This window comes from Chionomys nivalis, chromosome 8 (genome assembly GCF_950005125.1).
Source record: "Chionomys nivalis chromosome 8, mChiNiv1.1, whole genome shotgun sequence".
Taxonomy (NCBI): Eukaryota; Metazoa; Chordata; class Mammalia; order Rodentia; family Cricetidae; genus Chionomys; species Chionomys nivalis.
The window spans coordinates 94,725,421-94,749,134 of record NC_080093.1 but is presented as its reverse complement, the minus strand read 5'-3'; the positions used below and the strand labels follow the sequence as shown (position 1 = coordinate 94,749,134).

Genomic DNA, 23,714 nt, shown 5'->3' with positions numbered 1-23,714 from the left:
GTGAGACAGCGTCCCAAGGCACAGCAGAGAGGACATCCAGTGTCCGTGAAAGACTTAAAAGGGAGAGGAGTGGGAATGAGAGCCAGGGGTGAGCAGGCAGAAACTGCAGGAGGCTTCATGGTGTATGAACCTGCAGACTAATAGGGTAAGATAAACAACTCTAACTGTCCTTTGAGGATTGATGTGAAGAGCAGCCATGGCATGAACAGACTGCAGACATCACATGATTCCTTAAGAGGTGATATAACCTCTGCAGCCAAAAAAAGCTCATTTCATCCCTATAAAGCCTGTGGTCAGTGTGGCCGTGTTCTAGGAGAGATATGGTTGTTCTCTCTCTGACCTCAGGGCAACTTCCATGTCTCCCTCTGTTCCCCCAGCTTATGAAAAGTCCGCTGTGTTATCAGAGAAAGGAAGCTTTTCCTCCTCTAGATCCCAGTCTCCCTTCTTCCTTTCCAAGCCGAGCCCTTGGCATGCCCTTCTCATGGTGCAGTCCCTGACATGTTTATCTACCTCCTTACTAGACCAGAGGCATTTCTAGCGGGGAGATCATGGCTTATTCATCTCTGTGAGTGCCCAGCATGGATTCGTCTACAGAACAGGGCATTTACAAAGTGTGTTGTGGGAACTGACGAGCGTACAAAGGGATCATATTGAACTTGAAGGAGCTCTTTGAGGCTGAATGAATAAATGAAAACCAAACCTTCCTGATTCAAAGATTTCAAGTGACTTTTCTAGTCTTACCCGGCAAGAGAACCAGGCTTCAACTCTTGGTCTTACCTTGGCATCCTTGTGCCCTCATGAGAAGGCACCGGAAACGTCTGAGCGGGTCTCTCAGTGGCAATAAAAGAGGGTTTACTACATGGCAACACGGTGTCAGGTATTTATCATATAGTGTCCTTCCCCATGACAACGTCAACTTGTTTATAGTAACTCATAGGTGAAGATACTGAGGTGGAGAGAATCGAGAATCGAACTAGCATTCTTAATGTACTGCAGGCGTTAAGTTCTGGGAATGAAATGCAAACCTAAGTTTGCCCAAGGTAAAAGGTAAAGTTGGTTCCAAACTCAGGTTCACCTGCCTCCAAATTTCCCATAATTCCTTGTTCTCACCACGGCAGCCTGCAAACAGTCTCCAAGTGTGTCACTTACCGGGCCTTGATTTAATGTCTGCAGGCCTGAGGTGTGTGATCAGTGCCCAGTTCCAAGGCACTGATCTGTGAGTCTGCGGAGGCCTGAGTAATTATACTTGGGACCCGTGGGAGCAGGGACTTGAGGGAGGGAACAAGGAGAAACCCAGATGAATCTGTTCCTCTTCATTCTGCTATTATTTCAGTGGTTCCTTTAGGATTTATTGTTGTTGCATTTTATAGGATTATTTTAAACACACCCCCACACCAACTACTTTGTACTGTGTTATGAAGCATCTTCATTTTGTACTTGAAGTGCTCAAGTTCCTTTTGTGGAAAGGAAAGATTCGGTTTAATATATATGATAAGAAATAGTAGTTTGGGACTGGAGAGATGGCTCAGCAGCTAAGAGCCCTGGCTGCTCTTGCAGAGAAGAACTAGGGTTCAGTATCAGTACCTTCATCAGATGACTTACCACCATCTGTACCTCCTGTCCCAGAGACCCAAAACCCTCAGTCACTTCCCCACACATGTGGTGTGTGTATATGTGTGTTTATACATATACATATATATACACACATATATATGTAAATATACATACATAAAAAATAAACTAATATTTTTTAAAAAGAGATGATTACTTCCAAATAAATTTCTTGATATTTTTCTGAGAATCTCAGTCTTGATGCTCAGTCAGATTGATTGGGAATAGTACTTCCAATCAATGGCTTTTTTAAAAAGATAATTTTATAGCTTGGCCATTGTGGCACACACCTTTAACAGCACCTAGGAGTCAGTGTCAGACAAGATCTTTGTGAGTTCGAGGCCAGCTTGGCCTATAGAATGAGTTCCAGGACAGTCAGGGCTACACAGAGAAACGCTGTGTGTGTGAAAAACCAAAATCAAGAGAAAAATGTAGAGCTCAATAAAATCAATTAAAAAAAGAAAAACCAAAGTCAAAACAAAACAAAGAAAAGGAATTAGTTTTATTTTACATGTTTGAGTGTTAGGCTGCATGTATGTCTGTGCACCATGTGTGTGCAGTGCCCACAGAGGCCAGAAGAGGGCGTTAGGTCCACTGGAGTTGTAGTTACAGATGTTTGTGAGCCATCATATGAATGTTGGGAACTGAACTTAGGTCTTCTGCAAGCGTAGCCAGTGCTCACTCTTAACTGTTGAGTCATCTCTCCAACCCCACAGTGGCTTTTCCTATGTTTCTAAAAAGATTGTTTCCAAAACGGTGGCTTCTTTCTTCATCATTGCCATCCAGTGGCTTCAAAGTCTTTTTATTTGGATAAATAATAAAGACTCCAGCTTGGGCATTGTTCTGAACTACATACAGTAGAGTCAGCCACCCCACCCATGCTTTAACCAACGATAGATTAAAAGTAGTTCTAAGAATTGCATCTGTATTGAACATTAATAGATCTTTACTTTCACGATTTCTTTTTATTTATTTATTTATTTTTTAATTGAGACAGGGTTTCTCTGGAGAGCTCTGGAGCCTGTCCCAGAACTAGCTCTGTAGATCAGGCTGGCCTCAAACTCACAGAGATCCACCTGACTCTGCCTCCTGAGTGCTGGGTTTAAAGGCATGCGCCACCACTGCCCGGCTCTGTTTATGATTTCTTAAATGCACATCTTAACAATTATTTATATAGTTTTTTTTACACTGTATTAAGTCTCATAAGTATCTATAAATTATTAAAGTATATGGGAGAACAAGTGGAGGTTACATGAGATTACTATACCATTTTACGTAAGCAGTTTGAATATCTGCAGGTTTTGGTAGGGCAGGGTCCTGAAAGCAATCCAGCATGGGCAGGACAGATGGCGGAGCAGTTGACCGTTTCAGTGATCTATTTAACATCTTTGATTAGTGGTCATTTACCTCCATACAGGCCACAAACAAGCTCCAACTTGGATCAGCACTCCCATGCCTACTTTTATATTTCATGCTGACCCCCAGGACTTGGAAGTTTCCCACTTGCTCAGAACACTCCCGTCTCATCTGTCCTCTTGTCCAGGGAGGTCAGACTCGACCCCAGGGCTGCTGACTCTCATGCTATCTGCTGGGAGTTGGGAGGAAGCTGTGTGGATGCGGGGTCCCTGGAGACCCAGCACAGCCGGGGCCTCAGCCCCCATCCCCTCTTGCTGAGACTCACCTTTCCTGCTCTGCTCTTTTGGCCCCAGGCTGCACATCACTGAAGGCTTCTGCTTCAACTAACAGAACAGGAGGCAGAGTTCTCAGGTGGGCTGGAGGATTCCATGGCTGCTTTCTGCTCTTGCCTCCTGTGAGGGTCTGAACGAAGACTCATATTCTAGTCTCTCCTTTCCTGGGCTCCATGTTCTCTCTTTTTTGCAAACTTTAGCCACATCTTCTCTTTCTTTCCTTTCCTCTATGGTTTTCTTTTTTATTTTTATTGTTTTGGTTTTTTGAGACAAGGTTTCTCTATAGCTTTGGAGCCTGTCCCAAAACTAGCTCTTGTATACCAGGCTGGCCTCAAACTCACAGAGATCCGCCTGCCTCTGCCTCTCGAGTGCTGGGATTAAAGGCTTGCGCCACCACCGCCCGGCCATTTAAGGTTTTTTATTTACCTCCTGAAAGCTTCTCTCCATCCTCGGCTAGGTTCATGGTGGTTTTCTTTTTTATAATTGTATTAATTCATTTTACATATCAATCCCAGTTCCCCCTCCTGTCCTTCCTCCCGCTCCCTGTACCTTTCCCTCACACCAACCCCATCCACTCCTCAGAGAGGGTAAAGTTTCCCATGGGAATTCATCATGGTGGTTTTTCAATCCCCACCGTTTCAGTGCATTGAAAACTTTTGTGTGTGTTTGTGTCTGTGCATGCATTCTGAGCTAGACCCCTGCCCTGGGCATGCTGAAGATGTGCTCCACCACACCTCATCCCTCTCCTCGAAATATCCAGTCTATTGAAGGCAAGGGCCATCTTCCCAGGACCTGGAGAAAGAAACAGCCAAAGTGGAAACATTCACCAGCCACTGGACAGCACTGAGTTGATAGCTCCATTAGTCCTCCCTGATCCATCCGAGGTTTTAGCGTCATTGACTACTCCAATCTGATTACAGCCTCTTCCCTTGCACTGGTAAAGCCATTCACCTTGTTTCTGCTTCTGACCTTGATATACAAACCCAGCTTCCCTCCTGGTCTCTCTCACGCCTGACTGTAGCTCTCCTGGTCTCTCCCACGCCTGGTTGTAGCTCTTCTCTTCCTGGTCTCTCTCACGCCTGGTTGTAGCTCTTCTCTTCCTGGTCTCTCCCACGTCTGGCTGTAGCTCTCCTGGTCTCTCTCATGCCTGGCTGTAGCTCTTCTCCTCCTGGTCTCTCTCACGCCTGCCTGTAGGTCTCCTCGTCCTGGTCTCTCTCATGCCTGGCTGTAGCTCTCCTCATCCTGGTCTCTCCCACGCCTGACTGTAGCTCTCCTGGTCTCTCCCACGCCTGGTTGTAGCTCTTCTCCTCCTGGTCTCTCTCATTCCTGGCCTCACTACAACTCTTCCGCTTGCAGTCCTAGCCACCTCTCCCTGCTCTGCACTAGTGTAACAGCCTCCTAGGAGCTTGCTTGGCCACTGCATCAGACACTCTCCCATGGCAGCATGGTGATGGTGCACAGTATGGTATGGACCTCCTTGCTTTGGATTCTTCAATGAATATTGCTTGGAGTAAAAGCTCAAACTTCTTTCCATCACAGATGAGGTCTTCTATTGTAGCCACACCTGCCCATCCACAGCCCTCTATCACCCACATCAGGGAAACAGCAGCGAGAGTCTACAACTCTATCCTAGAATAGGTTCCAGAGCTCTCTCACTCAAACCACTGGGTTCTCTGTGAGGCGTTCTTACCTGTAGTGAATGTCAGAAACTACTACTGAATATTATCACACCATAGATTGCTAACGTGGAGATCTCCTGGAGAGGGCCAAAATTTTCTCTTTCTTTGATATCGTTGAGTTACAATGATGTATGCAGAATAAACATTTGATGGGTGTACAAATGAAGGAATGACTGGAACATATGCAGAGGGACGGGGAGAGAACGTCAAGGCAGGGACGGATGCTTGCTCTGTTGGTAGTAGTTCAGAATGGGTAGGTGTTTTCCTGAAGCAGATATAAGATTCCCAAAGATGAATGCAGATAAGCTGGGTACTGTGGCTCACGCCTCTAACGCTAACATTTGGCAAGCTAAGAAAGGAGAATTGCTTTGAGTTCCAGGTCATCCTGGGCAAATGAAGGAGTTCTAGACAGCTGAGGCTATGGAACAGAACTTTGTCATGAAAAGATCAGGTAGCCATGAACAAAATAGACCAGAGATGACCCACTCACACGAACGCCCCTCCTTCACTAAATAGTGAGAGTGATTCTGAGGCCCACAAATCCTGGACAGTCAGCCAGGAAGCTCTCTATGTGAGGGCAGGGACTGGGGCTTCTCAGTGGAGACCTGTTGTTGAGTCCTGTGGAGCAGAGTCACCAGGGGCTGCCTGATTTCCTTGGTTCTGGCCCCATAGATGATGGGGTTGATCAGACATGGGAGCAGCAGGTAGAAAGCACTGAGCAGGTTGTGTGTGTCTTGGGAGGCAGCACGGGCCACGCGGTAGACAATGGATGAGGACATGGTGGAGGAGTAGACAGTGAAGATGACCAGCAGGTGGGAGCCACAGGTGTTCAGGGCCTTAGACCGCGCTCCACCTGATGAGATCTTGAAGACAGCATGGAGGATGCGGGAATAGGAGGCTCCTAGCAGAAGCATATCCAGGACTCTGTTGAAGATGCGAACAGTGAGTCCCACGGTCTTATTCAGTGAGATGTCCCCACAGGACAGCTTCATCAGGGCCATGTGCTCACAGGCAAAGTGATGGATCACATCTGAGCGGCAGAAGCGCACTCGGGAGGCCAGCACCACCACCGGAGCAACGATGCATGTGCTCCTGGTGGCTGCCAACCCCACCAGGCAAGCCAGTAGCTGTCCTGTCACTATCTCTGGGTAGCGGAGAGGGTAGCAGATAGCCACATAGCGATCCAGGGCCATGACCAGGAGGATGTTGCAGTCAAAGACAATGAAGAAGTAGATGCAGAACATCTGCCCCAGGCACTGAGGGAGGGAGATGCGGTTGAAGCGTGTGGAGAAGCTGAACAGCATGGTGGGCAGCACGGTGGTGGCAGTGCAGACATTGACAGCCAGTAGCAGGGCGATGAGCAGATACATGGGCTGGTGCAGGGTCTGCTGGGATGCCACTGTGTGGATGATCAGGGCATTGGTGAAGAGGATCACCAGGTAGAGGCTGAGGAAGGGCAGCACCAGGAGGGCTCTGGCTTCTTGTATCCCTGGGAAGCCCACCAGGAAGAAGCTGGTGTAGGACTCATTGTAGGCGCCATTGCTCCACCCTGACATGATGCCCGAGGACACAGGGCGTCTCCAGGGAGAAGGAGGGGCAGGATGCCTGGTTTCAGTCCCTGAAAGGCCCTGCAAGAACCTGCCCCAGCCTTACCAGGCTGGACTGGGTGCTTTACCAGTCATCGGCTCCAGAGTTTCTGTTGAGGGAATGAAGAGCTGCATGTTAACATTTATTCTGCTATCTAGGAAGTGACGACTCCCCAGTCCCTCCATGGCTGTGAGCCTAGGAAATGACGACTCCCCAGTCCCTTCATGGAAATTACAACTCCCCAGTCCCTCTATGGTTGTTTCCCATTTGTCACTGAGTCCTGATTGGAGACCTACCTTTGACCGTTTGTATACCTGGGACTTGGAACGTCAGGTGAACAATGTCTCTGTTTTGAGTGGCTTCAGATTGTATGGAATGTGATCCAAGTGAGAAGAGAGAAAACGCCGTGAACTCCCGTGTGTGGAAGTGGAACCCTTTCCCTTCTAGGTTCAGCTGATGGGACAAACCCAAGGTGGGGAAGGGAAGCAGAGCAGTGTCTCTCTGTTGTCTTTTAAGACGGCACCATCCGGGTGAGTTGTACAACTGTTTCTTTGGTTCTTCCCCGCCTCTTTCTCCCTCCTACCCCTACTTCTTTCTGAAATCATCATCCGAATGCTACATTCACCTCAACTCTGAGTTTTCAACTCTCCCTTCAGAAGTTCAGACCTTTAATCTCGAGAGCCATCCTAAGCTGACCCCAATGTCTGAGCAGAGGAGGTTTGGATTCTGGGACTGGGGCCAAGGGAGGAGACTATGGCTCAGGGCTGAGCGAAGTTCTCAGAGAAGAGCCTGGACTACGATAAGGAGGTGAGGGGCGGCTCATATTTCAAGTTATTTAGTGGTGGTGAGAACGGGGCAGGAGAGGGCAGCATAACCATTCTCGTGTTCCCCGGGATCCCAGATTCGGAGACCTGTGGAGCTCAGGAATCTGTGAACAGCCGAGGATGGACTCATAGGGGGGAGTCAGGTCCTCCTGCAGGAATGCAATTCCCCTGGTCAGAGCACAGCTATCTGACGTTGGGAAGACAATGGCTTTTGAGGATAATGGTTTTACTTTGTTTTGAAGTTCTATCTTTTGGTGAAACAACCCACTGTACCACAGTTGGAGTTTGGGACGGAGTCCACCCTTAGCAAGAACTTTCTATGGAGCTACTGGCATCCCTCGGAATATGCCTCCCTTGCTCCTGAGTGTGCTCCCAGGAATCACACAGAGTTCATCCAATCTATAAAACGGTGGCTAGTTTGTTTGTTTGGTTTGGTTTTTTGAGACAGCATTTCTCTGTGTCTCGCTGGCTGTCTTGGAATTTGCTCTGTAGACCAGGCTGGCCTCAAACTCAGAGATCCACCTACCTCTGCCTCCCAAGTGCTGAGATTAAAGGTGTGTGCACCACCATGCCTGGCAAAATCCAGTCTTTTAGAGGAGGCTTTTAGACAGGAGTTTGGGTTGGTTTAAATGTGGTCCTGACAGGACAGGTGCTGGCTGTGTTTCATCTCCTGACTATAGGAAGCATCAAAGTGCGTGGCTGTCATTGATTAGAAGAGGGAGGCCAGGCTGGGGAGACGAGGGTGAAAGCTGGAGTGTGCTGAGCTCATGGGACAACATGGTGGAGACAGTCACAAGGAAGCCCAGTCCTGCCACTCACTGCTGTGACTCTGGTAAGTGAAGGGCTTATTCCATCCTTAGCTCTGAAGTGGGACTTACTATAATGGCTCTCAGGATGTCTGTAAAGATGATGAGTAGCGTGGATGACTCTGATTCTTTTCTTATCTTTCTCCCCACCTCTCCCGCCCCCAGGGTCTCATGTCCTTAGGATGGTCATAAACTCACTGTGTAGCAGAGGTTGATCTTGAACCCCTGATCTTTTCTCCCAAGGGCTGTGCTGGTACAGGCATGGGCCACCAGATCAAGTTTGGGGCTTCTTTCTCTATGTCCCTTTTTGGTAAATAAAAGAAGTGAGCTCAGGGCCCCTCTGTAAATCCTGGACATGAACAAGGAGTCTGGGGACAGAGGAAAGGCTGCTGCCTTGGTCCGTGGGCATAGGTACCTACGCTATCCTGAGTTTGTAGGCAGATAGGTCACGCAACCTTAGTTCCCATCTGTCCAGAAAAGGGAAGGTACAGTCTCAGATCTCTCCCTTATACAAAAGCGGGTCCTTTGTGGCACTGGCTGTGATGGCAGACATCCGATCTTCAGGTACACAGATTTGCTGGGGGACACTATTCAGTGCAACACTGGCTGCTCTGAGATGCACACCTGTCAGGAAGGTCTAGAATTTACCTTCACACACGAGGAAAGGAGTAAGTCAGATTCAGTCTGTTGCAGTACGGTTCTGGGTTCCTCTCAGAAGATGACTTAGGAGACATGACCAACCTCAGAAACCCTGACAACCAAGATTAGAGGCTGGGACTGTGGATGCGTGCTCTTCATCCCCCCTGGATTGGCAAGGGTGGTGTACGGGCAAGAGGAACTGAGGAGCTGGAGTTGGCCCCTCCTCATCCCCATCTTCTCTGAGAGCCTCACCCATGCCCCTGCCTGGCTAAGCACATACTCTCCTACTTACCAGGACACAGGCAGGGAAGTAAGGACTGGTCAAGTCAGCCCCAGTCGCCAGAGTGAGTTAAATTCTCTCCCTTCTTCCCCGAGGGAAACAAGAGCTCCTGAGGTTCCCTACCAAGTTCTGACTTAGCCAATTACCAGGGCCCCAGTGGCCGCCAGGATCCTCTATGTGGGGGATGGAGAACGAGAAGAGCTCCTGCTGAGAGAAGCTAGGGAAGGGGGGGGGGGAGGGACACACACACACACACACACACACACACACACACACACACACACACACTTGTCTGTAGGGAGCCGAGTCCCGGCAGAGAGTCTTAACCGGGATTTTCCTTTGACTGTCTCACCCACTCCTTCCCTTCCCAGGGTTCTCATCCTTCTGATGGAGTCAGCCACCCATCAACCCCAGTGACTCCACATCCCCATACCCAGTCTGTCCCTTGTGTCCAGCCCTGGAAGTCTCCATGGATCACACTGCACACTGGGGTCATGTCCTCATTCCCAAACACTCATCCTTTGGTGTCCCCTCTGTTAGAAATGCTGCCACCCCATGTGTTCTGGGGTGGGGTAGAGAAAGCAGTCAGGACTGAGAAGGGCCTCGAGGGCTGCCTCCTCTTCCTAGCCTATCCCTGCCTGGCTTTTGTTCCTTCTTTCCCTAGCAGCCCCGTCCTGTTAGGATTGTTCATGCTTTCAATTTCCGTCCATTTGTATGCAAAATTCAAGAAGTCATTGTTTTTTACTGCTGAGTAGTACTCTAATATGTATATATTCCATACTTTCTTCATCCATTCTTCCATTGAAGGACATCTAGGTTGTTTCCAGGTTCTGGCTATTACAAACAATGCTGCTATGAACATAGTTGAGCATATACTTTTGCTGTATGTTTGGGCATCTCTTGGGTATATTCCCAATAGTGGTATTGCTGGGTGCTTTGTGGGAGCCCAGGTAGTTTGGATGCTCACCTTAATAGACCTGGATGGAGGTGGGTGGTCCTTGGACCTCCCACAGGGCAGAGAAACCTGCTTGCTCTTTGGGCTGAGGAGGAAGGAAGACTTGATTGGGGGAGGGGGAGGGAATGGGAGGTGGTGGCGGGAAAGAGGCAGAAATCTTTAATAATTAAATTAATTAATTAATAAAAAAATCAGCAAGAAAAATAAATAAATAAATAAATATTTTTCTTTCTCAAAGCTCTTTAAAACAAAAAAAAAAAAAACAAAAAAAAAAAAAAGGATTGTTCATGCTTCAGGTGCCAGGAGCGGCCACTTCTCTGTCTGACACCCAGGAGGTGAGATTACGGTAAACTTAATTTTTCTTAGTCGTTACTCACTTGACGGGTAAAAATGGAACGTCTTTGGTTCCTTAGGTGTTCTTTCTTTTTCTCCCTTCCTCACTGCCCTCACCTTTGAGACAGCATTCCACACTGTGGCTCAGTCTGGCTTGGAACTTACTATCTTCCTGTCTCAGCCTAACCAAGTGTTATTACATGCACATCACTTACAATTTTCTGACGTTTGAACATTGGCTCTGTGTGGACAGTGTGTGTGAACAGTGGTGTGAACAGCACGTGTGTGAACAGCATGTGTATGAACAGCGTGTGTGTGAATGTGTGTGTGAACAGCGTGTGTGTGAACAGGTTGTGTGTGAACAGCATGTGTGTGTGAACAGCGTGTGTGTGAACAGTGTGTGTGTGTGAACAGTGTGTGTATGAACAGTGTGTGTGTGAACAGGTTGTGTGTGAACAGCATGTGTGTGTGAACAGCGTGTGTGTGAACAGTGTGTGTGTGTGTGTGTGTGTGAACGGCGTGTGTATGAACAGTGTGTGTGTGAACAGGTTGTTCACTGTGATTTGGTAAATGCTTTGCTAGCTTAACTTCTGTGTTTTTTTTGTTTTTGTTTTAATTTTGTTTGGAATGATTCTTTTCTCATACAATACATCCTGTCTACAATTTCAGCTTCTGTCTATGACATAAACATGAACTCTCCCGCAGGAGGCCCTCCTGTGCTCCATGCTGGAGTTCCAGTATGTATGTATGTGTGCCACATACATGCTTGGTGCTCAGGGAGGTCAGAGGAGAGCATTGGATCCTCAGAACTGGAGTTACTGAGGGTTGTAAACTGCCCTGTGAGTTCAGAGAACCAAATCTGAGTCCTTTGCCAAAGCAGCAGCACCCTTAACCACTGAGCCTCACTCCAGTCCCCTCCCCCAGCCTAGTTCTTTATCCAGGCACTTGAGGACAAAGTCCTGGGCTTGGCAGCTAAAGGGGAAGCTGGTGACGGGAGGAGGATGTGTAGTGTCTGACTCCTGGTACGGAGCGTGTGGAACTGAGGCTAGCTCAGGGTCATGTGTCTACACGATGCCTGGAAGTCAGAAGAAAGTCAAGCACAATCCAGGTATGTCTTCTAACGGAGTGTGATTTGGACACACTAGAGCCAGAACATTCTGGGCACAGCAGGGAAGTTGCTCAGACCCAGGGGTCTGAGAGAAAGTAGAGTTTGAATGACCCTTGGTCCAGGAGGTTCTGGATGCCTGCAGCAGGTGTGCTGACATTTGATTGTAATCTGGGTCAGGATGGGAGGGGACACACTCAGTCTGGGATTCTGGATGCAGCAGGTGTGCTGACGTTAGATTCTAATCTGGGTCGGGATGGGAGGGGACACACTCATAGTCTGGGTTCAGCAGCCACATACAGTGAGGAGAGAGAGCTTGGTAAGCCTTGAGACCCATCAGTGGCACACACACTGAGAATCTACCAGGAAACTAATGTGTAGCTATGGTTGGGAGGCCCTGATCTAGACTTTCCTGCAAGGCTGTCTGTCTTCTGTAAGAAATGGTTTTCTATGGGGCTCAGTGAGCCCATCCTGGGCTGCACAGCGGGCAGAGCAGGGAGCCTTAAACGGTACTTCTGCGCTGATGGAACTCCACTTCCATTCTGGCTGACTTGGTCCTGAGGGAGGTCAAACTGTAGACCAGGCTAGCCTCAAACTCAGAGATCCGCCTGCCTATTATTACTTAAACTTTATTTTTATTTACGTGTATGTTTGTTTGTTTATGTGCAAGGGTATTCTATGTGTGTGGACGGCCTAGCAGGCCAGCTGGAGTTACAGGCAGCTGCGAGCAACTTGACGTGGCTGCTGGGAATAGAACTCAAGCTCTCTGAGAGAGTGGAAGTGATCTTAACTACTGAGTCATCTCTCCAGCCTCCACTTAAAATTCTTAAAAATTTATATGTATTATTTAATAAGCTGTGTATTTTTGAGCCACGATACCTTCAAAGACCATGAAGTATCAAGTAGAGGTCTCTTCTATCTCCACCCCCACCTCACTAACAAACATATCCTTCTTCCTGGTGCTAAGAATCAGTCCAGGGTCCCTAGGCACATGCTGGGCAAGTATTTGCCGCTGACCTACATCCCCAGCCACTCTTAATAATTACTTATTATTATTGCCTGTTTTGATACAGGGCCTTAATGTGTAGATTTGACTGGCCTAGAATCTGCTAGATCGGCTGCCACCAAACTCATGGTTATCCTCCTGCCTCTACCTTTCAAGTGCTGGGATGATACTTTTGTATCGCCACTTGCAACCACAATAATATTTAATGATAGACCCGCCCTCTGGATTTTCTAAGCCAAGAATTCTCTATGTTGCTTCCAATGAAATCTTTTGGATAATTAAAAATGCTGTTTTAGGCCCTTGTCCTACGCATAGGAGTCAGCATGAGCCAAGGCCAGGGGTAGTTCTGTGAGTATCCTTCCATTTGATTCTTCTTAGAACATGGAAAACATTTTTCCTTCATTTTATTTGCTCAGTGATAGATTCTCCTGAAAAACTGGAACCCAGATGTCAAGATGCATTCTTTATTTTTTTGGAGGTCAATATTGTTTTCAAGTTTAAAATGTTGTTTGTAAATGAGGACAATATGAAGATCTTGTTGGGTGAGATATATTAAGAAGAAGAGCTACAGACTTCTTCATATCCTATGTGATTCTGAAGGCATTTCTAAAGAGAGGTTAGAAGGTCCAACCCCCGTAGCTTTTGCAGGATTTGCTCTGCAGCTGTGGATATACTGATGCTCTTTTGAGAGACTAGACAGCACCTGGTGTTAGGATGCCGGGAGAGCAGAACCGAGCGAGCTGCTGGCGTACTCCCCTCTCCCCTCTCTGTGCTAGGTGAGGAAAGTTTGGAGAGGGATAATGGGGCACATGTGATCTGAAGGTGGGGGGGAACCAGCGATGGTGGTGGGGTGTAAGGGGCACAAAGAAGGACCGTGGGTGAAGGGGACGAAGGGGAACAGAGCACTAGGCCACATTGTAAGAAAGCCTTGATGTACGCTATTGTTATGTACGCTAACTCAATTGAAACAAACCAACAGAGTAAGGAGAGGGAGCGTTATGGTAGCAATTTGGTCCTGTGTATCCACTTCCTCAGTCTTACCTGGGGTACCTGAAAAGTGGGCAGGGATTTATCAGAAGAGACTCATGAGCCTGTACTCAGGGATGACCTCACCAGGGGCTGCCTGATTTCCTTGGTTCTGGCCCCATAGATGATGGGGTTGATCAGACATGGGAGCAGCAGGTAGAAAGCACTGAGCAGGTTGTGTGTGTCTTGGGAGGCAGCACGAGCCACGTGGTAGACAATGGATGAGGACATGGTGGAGGAGTAGACAGTGAAGATGACCAGCAGGTGGGAGCCACAGGTGTTCAGGGCCTTAGACCGCGCTCCACCTGATGAGATCTTGAAGACAACATGGAGGATGCGGGAATAGGAGGCTCCTAGCAGAAGCATATCCAGGACTCTGTTGAAGATGCGAACAGTGAGTCCCACGGTCTTATTCAGTGAGATGTCCCCACAGGACAGCTTCATCAGGGCCATGTGCTCACAGGCAAAGTGATGGATCACATCTGAGCGGCAGAAGCGCACTCGGGAGGCCAGCACCACCACCGGAGCAACGATGCATGTGCTCCTGGTGGCTGCCAACCCCACCAGGCAAGCCAGTAGCTGTCCTGTCACTATCTCTGGGTAGCGGAGAGGGTAGCAGATAGCCACACAGCGATTCAGGGCCATGACCAGGAGGATGTTGCAGTCAAAGACAATGAAGAAGTAGATGCAGAACATCTGCCCCAGGCACTGAGGGAGGGAGATGCGGTTGAAGCGTGTGGAGAAGCTGAACAGCATGGTGGGCAGCACGGTGGTGGCAGTGCAGACATTGACAGCCAGTAGCAGGGCGATGAGCAGATACATGGGCTGGTGCAGGGTCTGCTGGGATGCCACTGTGTGGATGATCAGGGCATTGGTGAAGAGGATCACCAGGTAGAGGCTGAGGAAGGGCAGCACCAGGAGGGCTCTGGCTTCTTGTATCCCTGGGAAGCCCACCAGGAAGAAGCTGGTGTAGGACTCATTGTAGGCGCCATTGCTCCACCCTGACATGATGCCCGAGGACACAGGGCGTCTCCAGGGAGAAGGAGGGGCAGGATGCCTGGTTTCAGTCCCTGAAAGGCCCTGCAAGAACCTGCCCCAGCCTTACCAGGCTGGACTGGGTGCTTTACCAGTCATCGGCTCCAGAGTTTCTGTTGAGGGAATGAAGAGCTGCATGTTAACATTTAGTCTGCTATCTAGGAAGTGACGACTCCCCAGTCCCTCCATGGCTGTGAGCCTAGGAAATGACGACTCCCCAGTCCCTTCATGGAAATTACAACTCCCCAGTCCCTCTATGGTTGTTTCCCATTTGTCACTGAGTCCTGATTGGAGACCTACCTTTGACCGTTTGTATACCTGGGACTTGGAACGTCAGGTGAACAATGTCTCTGTTTTGAGTGGCTTCAGATTGTATGGAATGTGATCCAAGTGAGAAGAGAGAAAACGCCGTGAACTCCCGTGTGTGGAAGTGGAACCCTTTCCCTTCTAGGTTCAGCTGATGGGACAAACCCAAGGTGGGGAAGGGAAGCAGAGCAGTGTCTCTCTGTTGTCTTTTAAGACGGCACCATCCGGGTGAGTTGTACAACTGTTTCTTTGGTTCTTCCCCGCCTCTTTCTCCCTCCTACCCCTACTTCTTTCTGAAATCATCATCCGAATGCTACATTCACCTCAACTCTGAGTTTTCAACTCTCCCTTCAGAAGTTCAGACCTTTAATCTCGAGAGCCATCCTAAGCCGACCCCAATGTCTGAGCAGAGGAGGTTTGGATTCTGGGACTGGGGCCAAGGGAGGAGACTATGGCTCAGGGCTGAGCGAAGTTCTCAGAGAAGAGCCTGGACTACGATAAGGAGGTGAGGGGCGGCTCATATTTCAAGTTATTTAGTGGTGGTGAGAACGGGGCAGGAGAGGGCAGCATAACCATTCTCGTGTTCCCCGGGATCCCAGATTCGGAGACCTGTGGAGCTCAGGAATCTGTGAACAGCCGAGGATGGACTCATAGGGGGGAGTCAGGTCCTCCTGCAGGAATGCAATTCCCCTGGTCAGAGCACAGCTATCTGACGTTGGGAAGACAATGGCTTTTGAGGATAATGGTTTTACTTTGTTTTGAAGTTCTATCTTTTGGTGAAACAACCCACTGTACCACAGTTGGAGTTTGGGACGGAGTCCACCCTTAGCAAGAACTTTCTATGGAGCTACTGGCATCCCTCGGAATATGCCTCCCTTGCTCCTGAGTGTGCTCCCAGGAATCACACAGAGTTCATCCAATCTATAAAACGGTGGCTAGTTTGTTTGTTTGGTTTGGTTTTTTGAGACAGCATTTCTCTGTGTCTCGCTGGCTGTCTTGGAATTTGCTCTGTAGACCAGGCTGGCCTCAAACTCAGAGATCCACCTACCTCTGCCTCCCAAGTGCTGAGATTAAAGGTGTGTGCACCACCATGCCTGGCAAAATCCAGTCTTTTAGAGGAGGCTTTTGGACAGGAGTTTGGGTTGGTTTAAATGTGGTCCTGACAGGACAGGTGCTGGCTGTGTTTCATCTCCTGACTATAGGAAGCATCAAAGTGCGTGGCTGTCATTGATCAGAAGAGGGAGGCCAGGCTGGGGAGACGAGGGTGAAAGCTGGAGTGTGCTGAGCTCATGGGACAACATGGTGGAGACAGTCACAAGGAAGCCCAGTCCTGCCACTCACTGCTGTGACTCTGGTAAGTGAAGGGCTTATTCCATCCTTAGCTCTGAAGTGGGACTTACTATAATGGCTCTCAGGATGTCTGTAAAGATGATGAGTAGCGTGGATGACTCTGATTCTTTTCTTATCTTTCTCCCCACCTCTCCCGCCCCCAGGGTCTCATGTCCTTAGGATGGTCATAAACTCACTGTGTAGCAGAGGTTGATCTTGAACCCCTGATCTTTTCTCCCAAGGGCTGTGCTGGTACAGGCATGGGCCACCAGATCAAGTTTGGGGCTTCTTTCTCTATGTCCCTTTTTGGTAAATAAAAGAAGTGAGCTCAGGGCCCCTCTGTAAATCCTGGACATGAACAAGGAGTCTGGGGACAGAGGAAAGGCTGCTGCCTTGGTCCGTGGGCATAGGTACCTACGCTATCCTGAGTTTGTAGGCAGATAGGTCACGCAACCTTAGTTCCCATCTGTCCAGAAAAGGGAAGGTACAGTCTCAGATCTCTCCCTTATACAAAAGCGGGTCCTTTGTGGCACTGGCTGTGATGGCAGACATCCGATCTTCAGGTACACAGATTTGCTGGGGGACACTATTCAGTGCGACACTGGCTGCTCTGAGATGCACACCTGTCAGGAAGGTCTAGAATTTACCTTCACACATGAGGAAAGGAGTAAGTCAGATTCAGTCTGTTGCAGTACGGTTCTGGGTTCCTCTCAGAAGATGACTTAGGAGACATGACCAACCTCAGAAACCCTGACAACCAAGATTAGAGGCTGGGACTGTGGATGCGTGCTCTTCATCCCCCCTGGATTGGCAAGGGTGGCGTACGGGCAAGAGGAACTGAGGAGCTGGAGTTGGCCCCTCCTCATCCCCATCTTCTCTGAGAGCCTCACCCATGCCCCTGCCTGGCTAAGCACATACTCTCCTACTTACCAGGACACAGGCAGGGAAGTAAGGACTGGTCAAGTCAGCCCCAGTCGCCAGAGTGAGTTAAATTCTCTCCCTTCTTCCCCGAGGGAAACAAGAGCTCCTGAGGTTCCCTACCAAGTTCTGACTTAGCCAATTACCAGGGCCCCAGTGGCCGCCAGGATCCTCTATGTGGGGGATGGAGAACGAGAAGAGCTCCTGCTGAGAGAAGCTAGGGAAGGCGGGGGGGGGGGGGGGAGGGACACACACACACACACACACACACACACACACACACACACACACTTGTCTGTAGGGAGCCGAGTCCCGGCAGAGAGTCTTACCCGGGATTTTCCTTTGACTGTCTCACCCACTCCTTCCCTTCCCAGGGTTCTCATCCTTCTGATGGAGTCAGCCACCCATCAACCCCAGTGACTCCACATCCCCATACCCAGTCTGTCCCTTGTACCCAGCCCTGGAAGTCTCCATGGATCACACTGCACACTGGGGTCATGTCCTCATTCTCAAACACTCATCCTTTGGTGTCCCCTCTGTTAGAAATGCTGCCACCCCATGTGTTCTGGGGTGGGGTAGAGAAAGCAGTCAGGACTGAGAAGGGCCTCGAGGGCTGCCTCCTCTTCCTAGCCTATCCCTGCCTGGCTTTTGTTCCTTCTTTCCCTAGCAGCCCCGTCCTGTTAGGATTGTTCATGCTTTCAATTTCCGTCCATTTGTATGCAAAATTCAAGAAGTTATTGTTTTTTACTGCTGAGTAGTACTCTAATATGTATATATTCCATACTTTCTTCATCCATTCTTCCATTGAAGGACATCTAGGTTGTTTCCAGGTTCTGGCTATTACAAACAATGCTGCTATGAACATAGTTGAGCATATACTTTTGTTGTATGTTTGGGCATCTCTTGGGTATATTCCCAATAGTGGTATTGCTGGGTGCTTTGTGGGAGGGAGCCCAGGTAGTTTGGATGCTCACCTTAATAGACCTGGATGGAGGTGGGTGGTCCTTGGACCTCCCACAGGGCAGAGAAACCTGCTTGCTCTTTGGGCTGAGGAGGAAGGAAGACTTGATTGGGGGAGGGGGAGGGAATGGGAGGTGGTGGCGGGGAAGAGGCAGAAATCTTTAATAATTAAATTAATTAATTAATAAAAAAAATCAGCAAGAAAAAAAAATAAATATTTTTCTTTCTCAAAGCTCTTTAAAACAAAAACAAAAAAAAAAAAAACAAAAAAAAAGGATTGTTCATGCTTCAGGTGCCAGGAGCGGCCACTTCTCTGTCTGACACCCAGGAGGTGAGATTACGGTAAACTTAATTTTTCTTAGTCGTTACTCACTTGACGGGTAAAAATGGAACGTCTTTGGTTCCTTAGGTGTTCTTTCTTTTTCTCCCTTCCTCACTGCCCTCACCTTTGAGACAGCATTCCACACTGTGGCTCAGTCTGGCTTGGAACTTACTATCTTCCTGTCTCAGCCTAACCAAGTGTTATTACATGCACATCACTTACAATTTTCTGACGTTTGAACATTGGCTCTGTGTGGACAGTGTGTGTGAACAGTGGTGTGAACAGCACGTGTGTGAACAGCATGTGTATGAATAGCGTGTGTGTGAATGTGTGTGTGAACAGCGTGTGTGTGAACAGGTTGTGTGTGAACAGCATGTGTGTGGGAACAGCGTGTGTGTGAACAGTGTGTGTGTGTGAACAGTGTGTGTATGAACAGTGTGTGTGTGAACAGGTTGTGTGTGAACAGCATGTGTGTGTGAACAGCGTGTGTGTGAACAGTGTGTGTGTGTGTGTGAACGGCGTGTGTATGAACAGTGTGTGTGTGAACAGGTTGTTCACTGTGATTTGGTAAATGCTTTGCTAGCTTAACTTCTGTGTTTTTTTGTTTTTGTTTTAATTTTGTTTGGAATGATTCTTTTCTCATACAATACATCCTGTCTACAATTTCAGCTTCTGTCTATGACATAAACATGAACTCTCCCGCAGGAGGCCCTCCTGTGCTCCATGCTGGAGTTCCAGTATGTATGTATGTATGCCACATACATGCTTGGTGCTCAGGGAGGTCAGAGGAGAGCATTGGATCCTCAGAACTGGAGTTACTGAGGGTTGTAAACTGCCCTGTGAGTGCAGAGAACCAAATCTGAGTCCTTTGCCAAAGCAGCAGCACCCTTAACCACTGAGCCTCACTCCAGTCCCCTCCCCCAGCCTAGTTCTTTATCCAGGCACTTGAGGACAAAGTCCAGGGCTTGGCAGCCAAAGGGGAAGCTGGTGACGGGAGGAGGATGTGTAGTGTCTGACTCCTGGTACGGAGCGTGTGAAACTGAGGCTAGCTCAGGGTCATGTGTCTACACGATGCCTGGAAGTCAGAAGAAAGTCAAGCACAATCCAGGTATGTCTTCTAACGGAGTGTGATTTGGACACACTAGAGCCAGAACGTTCTGGGCACAGCAGGGAAGTTGCTCAGACCCAGGGGTCTGAGAGAAAGTAGAGTTTGAATGACCCTTGGTCCAGGAGGTTCTGGATGCCTGCAGCAGGTGTGCTGACATTTGATTGTAATCTGGGTCAGGATGGGAGGGGACACACTCAGTCTGGGATTCTGGATGCAGCAGGTGTGCTGACGTTAGATTCTAATCTGGGTCGGGATGGGAGGGGACACACTCATAGTCTGGGTTCAGCAGCCACATACAGCGAGGAGAGAGAGCTTGGTAAGCCTTGAGACCCATCAGTGGCACACACACTGAGAATCTACCAGGAAACTAATGTGTAGCTATGGTTGGGAGGCCCTGATCTAGACTTTCCTGCAAGGCTGTCTGTCTTCTGTAAGAAACGGTTTTCTATGGGGCTCAGTGAGCCCATCCTGGGCTGCACAGCGGGCAGAGCAGGGAGCCTTAAACGGTACTTCTGCGCTGATGGAACTCCACTTCCATTCTGGCTGACTTGGTCCTGAGGGAGGTCAAACTGTAGACCAGGCTAGCCTCAAACTCAGAGATCCGCCTGCCTATTACTACTTAAACTTTATTTTTATTTACGTGTATGTTTGTTTGTTTATGTGCAAGGGTATTCTATGTGTGTGGACGGCCTAGCAGGCCAGCTGGAGTTACAGGCAGCTGCGAGCAACTTGACGTGGCTGCTGGGAACAGAACTCAAGCTCTCTGAGAGAGTGGAAGTGATCTTAACTACTGAGTCATCTCTCCAGCCTCCACTTAAAATTCTTAAAAATTTATATGTATTATTTAATAAGCTGTGTATTTTTGAGCCACGATACCTTCAAAGACCATGAAGTATCAAGTAGAGGTCTCTTCTATCTCCACCCCCACCTCACTAACAAACATATCCTTCTTCCTGGTGCTAAGAATCAGTCCAGGGTCCCTAGGCACATGCTGGGCAAGTATTTGCCGCTGACCTACATCCCCAGCCACTCTTAATAATTACTTATTATTATTGCCTGTTTTGATACAGGGCCTTAATGTGTAGATTTGACTGGCCTAGAATCTGCTAGATCGGCTGCCACCAAACTCATGGTTATCCTCCTGCCTCTACCTTTCAAGTGCTGGGATGATACTTTTGTATCGCCACTTGCAACCACAATAATATTTAATGATAGACCCGCCCTCTGGATTTTCTAAGCCAAGAATTCTCTATGTTGCTTCCAATGAAATCTTTTGGATAATTAAAAATGCTGTTTTAGGCCCTTGTCCTACGCATAGGAGTCAGCATGAGCCAAGGCCAGGGGTAGTTCTGTGAGTATCCTTCCATTTGATTCTTCTTAGAACATGGAAAACATTTTTCCTTCATTTTATTTGCTCAGTGATAGATTCTCCTGAAAAACTGGAACCCAGATGTCAAGATGCATTCTTTATTTTTTTGGAGGTCAATATTGTTTTCAAGTTTAAAATGTTGTTTGTAAATGAGGACAATATGAAGATCTTGTTGGGTGAGATATATTAAGAAGAAGAGCTACAGACTTCTTCATATCCTATGTGATTCTGAAGGCATTTCTAAAGAGAGGTTAGAAGGTCCAACCCCCGTAGCTTTTGCAGGATTTGCTCTGCAGCTGTGGATATACTGATGCTCTTTTGAGAGACTAGACAGCACCTGGTGTTAGGATGCCGGGAGAGCAGAACCGAGCGAGCTGCTGGCGTACTCCCCTCTCCCCTCTCTGTGCTAGGTGAGGAAAGTTTGGAGAGGGATAATGGGGCACATGTGATCTGAAGGTGGGGGGGAACCAGCGATGGTGGTGGGGTGTAAGGGGCACAAAGAAGGACCGTGGGTGAAGGGGACGAAGGGGAACAGAGCACTAGGCCACATTGTAAGAAAGCCTTGATGTACGCTATTGTTATGTACGCTAACTCAATTGAAACAAACCAACAGAGTAAGGAGAGGGAGCGTTATGGTAGCAATTTGGTCCTGTGTATCCACTTCCTCAGTCTTACCTGGGGTACCTGAAAAGTGGGCAGGGATTTATCAGAAGAGACTCATGAGCCTGTACTCAGGGATGACCTCACCAGGGGCTGCCTGATTTCCTTGGTTCTGGCCCCATAGATGATGGGGTTGATCAGACATGGGAGCAGCAGGTAGAAAGCACTGAGCAGGTTGTGTGTGTCTTGGGAGGCAGCACGAGCCACGTGGTAGACAATGGATGAGGACATGGTGGAGGAGTAGACAGTGAAGATGACCAGCAGGTGGGAGCCACAGGTGTTCAGGGCCTTAGACCGCGCTCCACCTGATGAGATCTTGAAGACAACATGGAGGATGCGGGAATAGGAGGCTCCTAGCAGAAGCATATCCAGGACTCTGTTGAAGATGCGAACAGTGAGTCCCACGGTCTTATTCAGTGAGATGTCCCCACAGGACAGCTTCATCAGGGCCATGTGCTCACAGGCAAAGTGATGGATCACATCTGAGCGGCAGAAGCGCACTCGGGAGGCCAGCACCACCACCGGAGCAACGATGCATGTGCTCCTGGTGGCTGCCAACCCCACCAGGCAAGCCAGTAGCTGTCCTGTCACTATCTCTGGGTAGCGGAGAGGGTAGCAGATAGCCACACAGCGATTCAGGGCCATGACCAGGAGGATGTTGCAGTCAAAGACAATGAAGAAGTAGATGCAGAACATCTGCCCCAGGCACTGAGGGAGGGAGATGCGGTTGAAGCGTGTGGAGAAGCTGAACAGCATGGTGGGCAGCACGGTGGTGGCAGTGCAGACATTGACAGCCAGTAGCAGGGCGATGAGCAGATACATGGGCTGGTGCAGGGTCTGCTGGGATGCCACTGTGTGGATGATCAGGGCATTGGTGAAGAGGATCACCAGGTAGAGGCTGAGGAAGGGCAGCACCAGGAGGGCTCTGGCTTCTTGTATCCCTGGGAAGCCCACCAGGAAGAAGCTGGTGTAGGACTCATTGTAGGCGCCATTGCTCCACCCTGACATGATGCCCGAGGACACAGGGCGTCTCCAGGGAGAAGGAGGGGCAGGATGCCTGGTTTCAGTCCCTGAAAGGCCCTGCAAGAACCTGCCCCAGCCTTACCAGGCTGGACTGGGTGCTTTACCAGTCATCGGCTCCAGAGTTTCTGTTGAGGGAATGAAGAGCTGCATGTTAACATTTAGTCTGCTATCTAGGAAGTGACGACTCCCCAGTCCCTCCATGGCTGTGAGCCTAGGAAATGACGACTCCCCAGTCCCTTCATGGAAATTACAACTCCCCAGTCCCTCTATGGTTGTTTCCCATTTGTCACTGAGTCCTGATTGGAGACCTACCTTTGACCGTTTGTATACCTGGGACTTGGAACGTCAGGTGAACAATGTCTCTGTTTTGAGTGGCTTCAGATTGTATGGAATGTGATCCAAGTGAGAAGAGAGAAAACGCCGTGAACTCCCGTGTGTGGAAGTGGAACCCTTTCCCTTCTAGGTTCAGCTGATGGGACAAACCCAAGGTGGGGAAGGGAAGCAGAGCAGTGTCTCTCTGTTGTCTTTTAAGACGGCACCATCCGGGTGAGTTGTACAACTGTTTCTTTGGTTCTTCCCCGCCTCTTTCTCCCTCCTACCCCTACTTCTTTCTGAAATCATCATCCGAATGCTACATTCACCTCAACTCTGAGTTTTCAACTCTCCCTTCAGAAGTTCAGACCTTTAATCTCGAGAGCCATCCTAAGCCGACCCCAATGTCTGAGCAGAGGAGGTTTGGATTCTGGGACTGGGGCCAAGGGAGGAGACTATGGCTCAGGGCTGAGCGAAGTTCTCAGAGAAGAGCCTGGACTACGATAAGGAGGTGAGGGGCGGCTCATATTTCAAGTTATTTAGTGGTGGTGAGAACGGGGCAGGAGAGGGCAGCATAACCATTCTCGTGTTCCCCGGGATCCCAGATTCGGAGACCTGTGGAGCTCAGGAATCTGTGAACAGCCGAGGATGGACTCATAGGGGGGAGTCAGGTCCTCCTGCAGGAATGCAATTCCCCTGGTCAGAGCACAGCTATCTGACGTTGGGAAGACAATGGCTTTTGAGGATAATGGTTTTACTTTGTTTTGAAGTTCTATCTTTTGGTGAAACAACCCACTGTACCACAGTTGGAGTTTGGGACGGAGTCCACCCTT

General features: G+C 48.9%; 3 protein-coding genes across 3 annotated transcripts; all 3 read right to left on the bottom strand.

Moving 5' to 3' along the window:
- Positions 1 to 5,529: 5,529 nt before the first annotated feature.
- On the bottom strand, positions 5,530 to 6,534 carry LOC130880702 (olfactory receptor 52K1-like). Its single transcript, XM_057779870.1, has one exon. The coding sequence runs from the start codon at positions 6,532 to 6,534 to the stop codon at positions 5,530 to 5,532; it is 1,005 nt and encodes a 334-aa protein (XP_057635853.1).
- Positions 6,535 to 13,596: 7,062 nt separating this feature from the next.
- Positions 13,597 to 14,547, bottom strand: LOC130879996 (olfactory receptor 52K1-like). The gene has a single exon (XM_057778802.1). It carries the CDS (start codon positions 14,545 to 14,547, stop codon positions 13,597 to 13,599), a length of 951 nt encoding a protein of 316 aa, XP_057634785.1.
- Positions 14,548 to 21,603: 7,056 nt separating this feature from the next.
- LOC130879995 (olfactory receptor 52K1-like) lies at positions 21,604 to 22,554 on the bottom strand. The gene has a single exon (XM_057778801.1). It carries the CDS (start codon positions 22,552 to 22,554, stop codon positions 21,604 to 21,606), a length of 951 nt encoding a protein of 316 aa, XP_057634784.1.
- Between the last annotated feature and the right edge of the window lie 1,160 nt (positions 22,555 to 23,714).

Coding starts and splice junctions, on each gene's coding strand:
- LOC130880702 (XM_057779870.1), bottom strand. CDS start 6,534: ATGTCAGGGTGGAGCAATGGCGCCTACAATGAGTCCTACACCAGCTTC.
- LOC130879996 (XM_057778802.1), bottom strand. CDS start 14,547: ATGTCAGGGTGGAGCAATGGCGCCTACAATGAGTCCTACACCAGCTTC.
- LOC130879995 (XM_057778801.1), bottom strand. CDS start 22,554: ATGTCAGGGTGGAGCAATGGCGCCTACAATGAGTCCTACACCAGCTTC.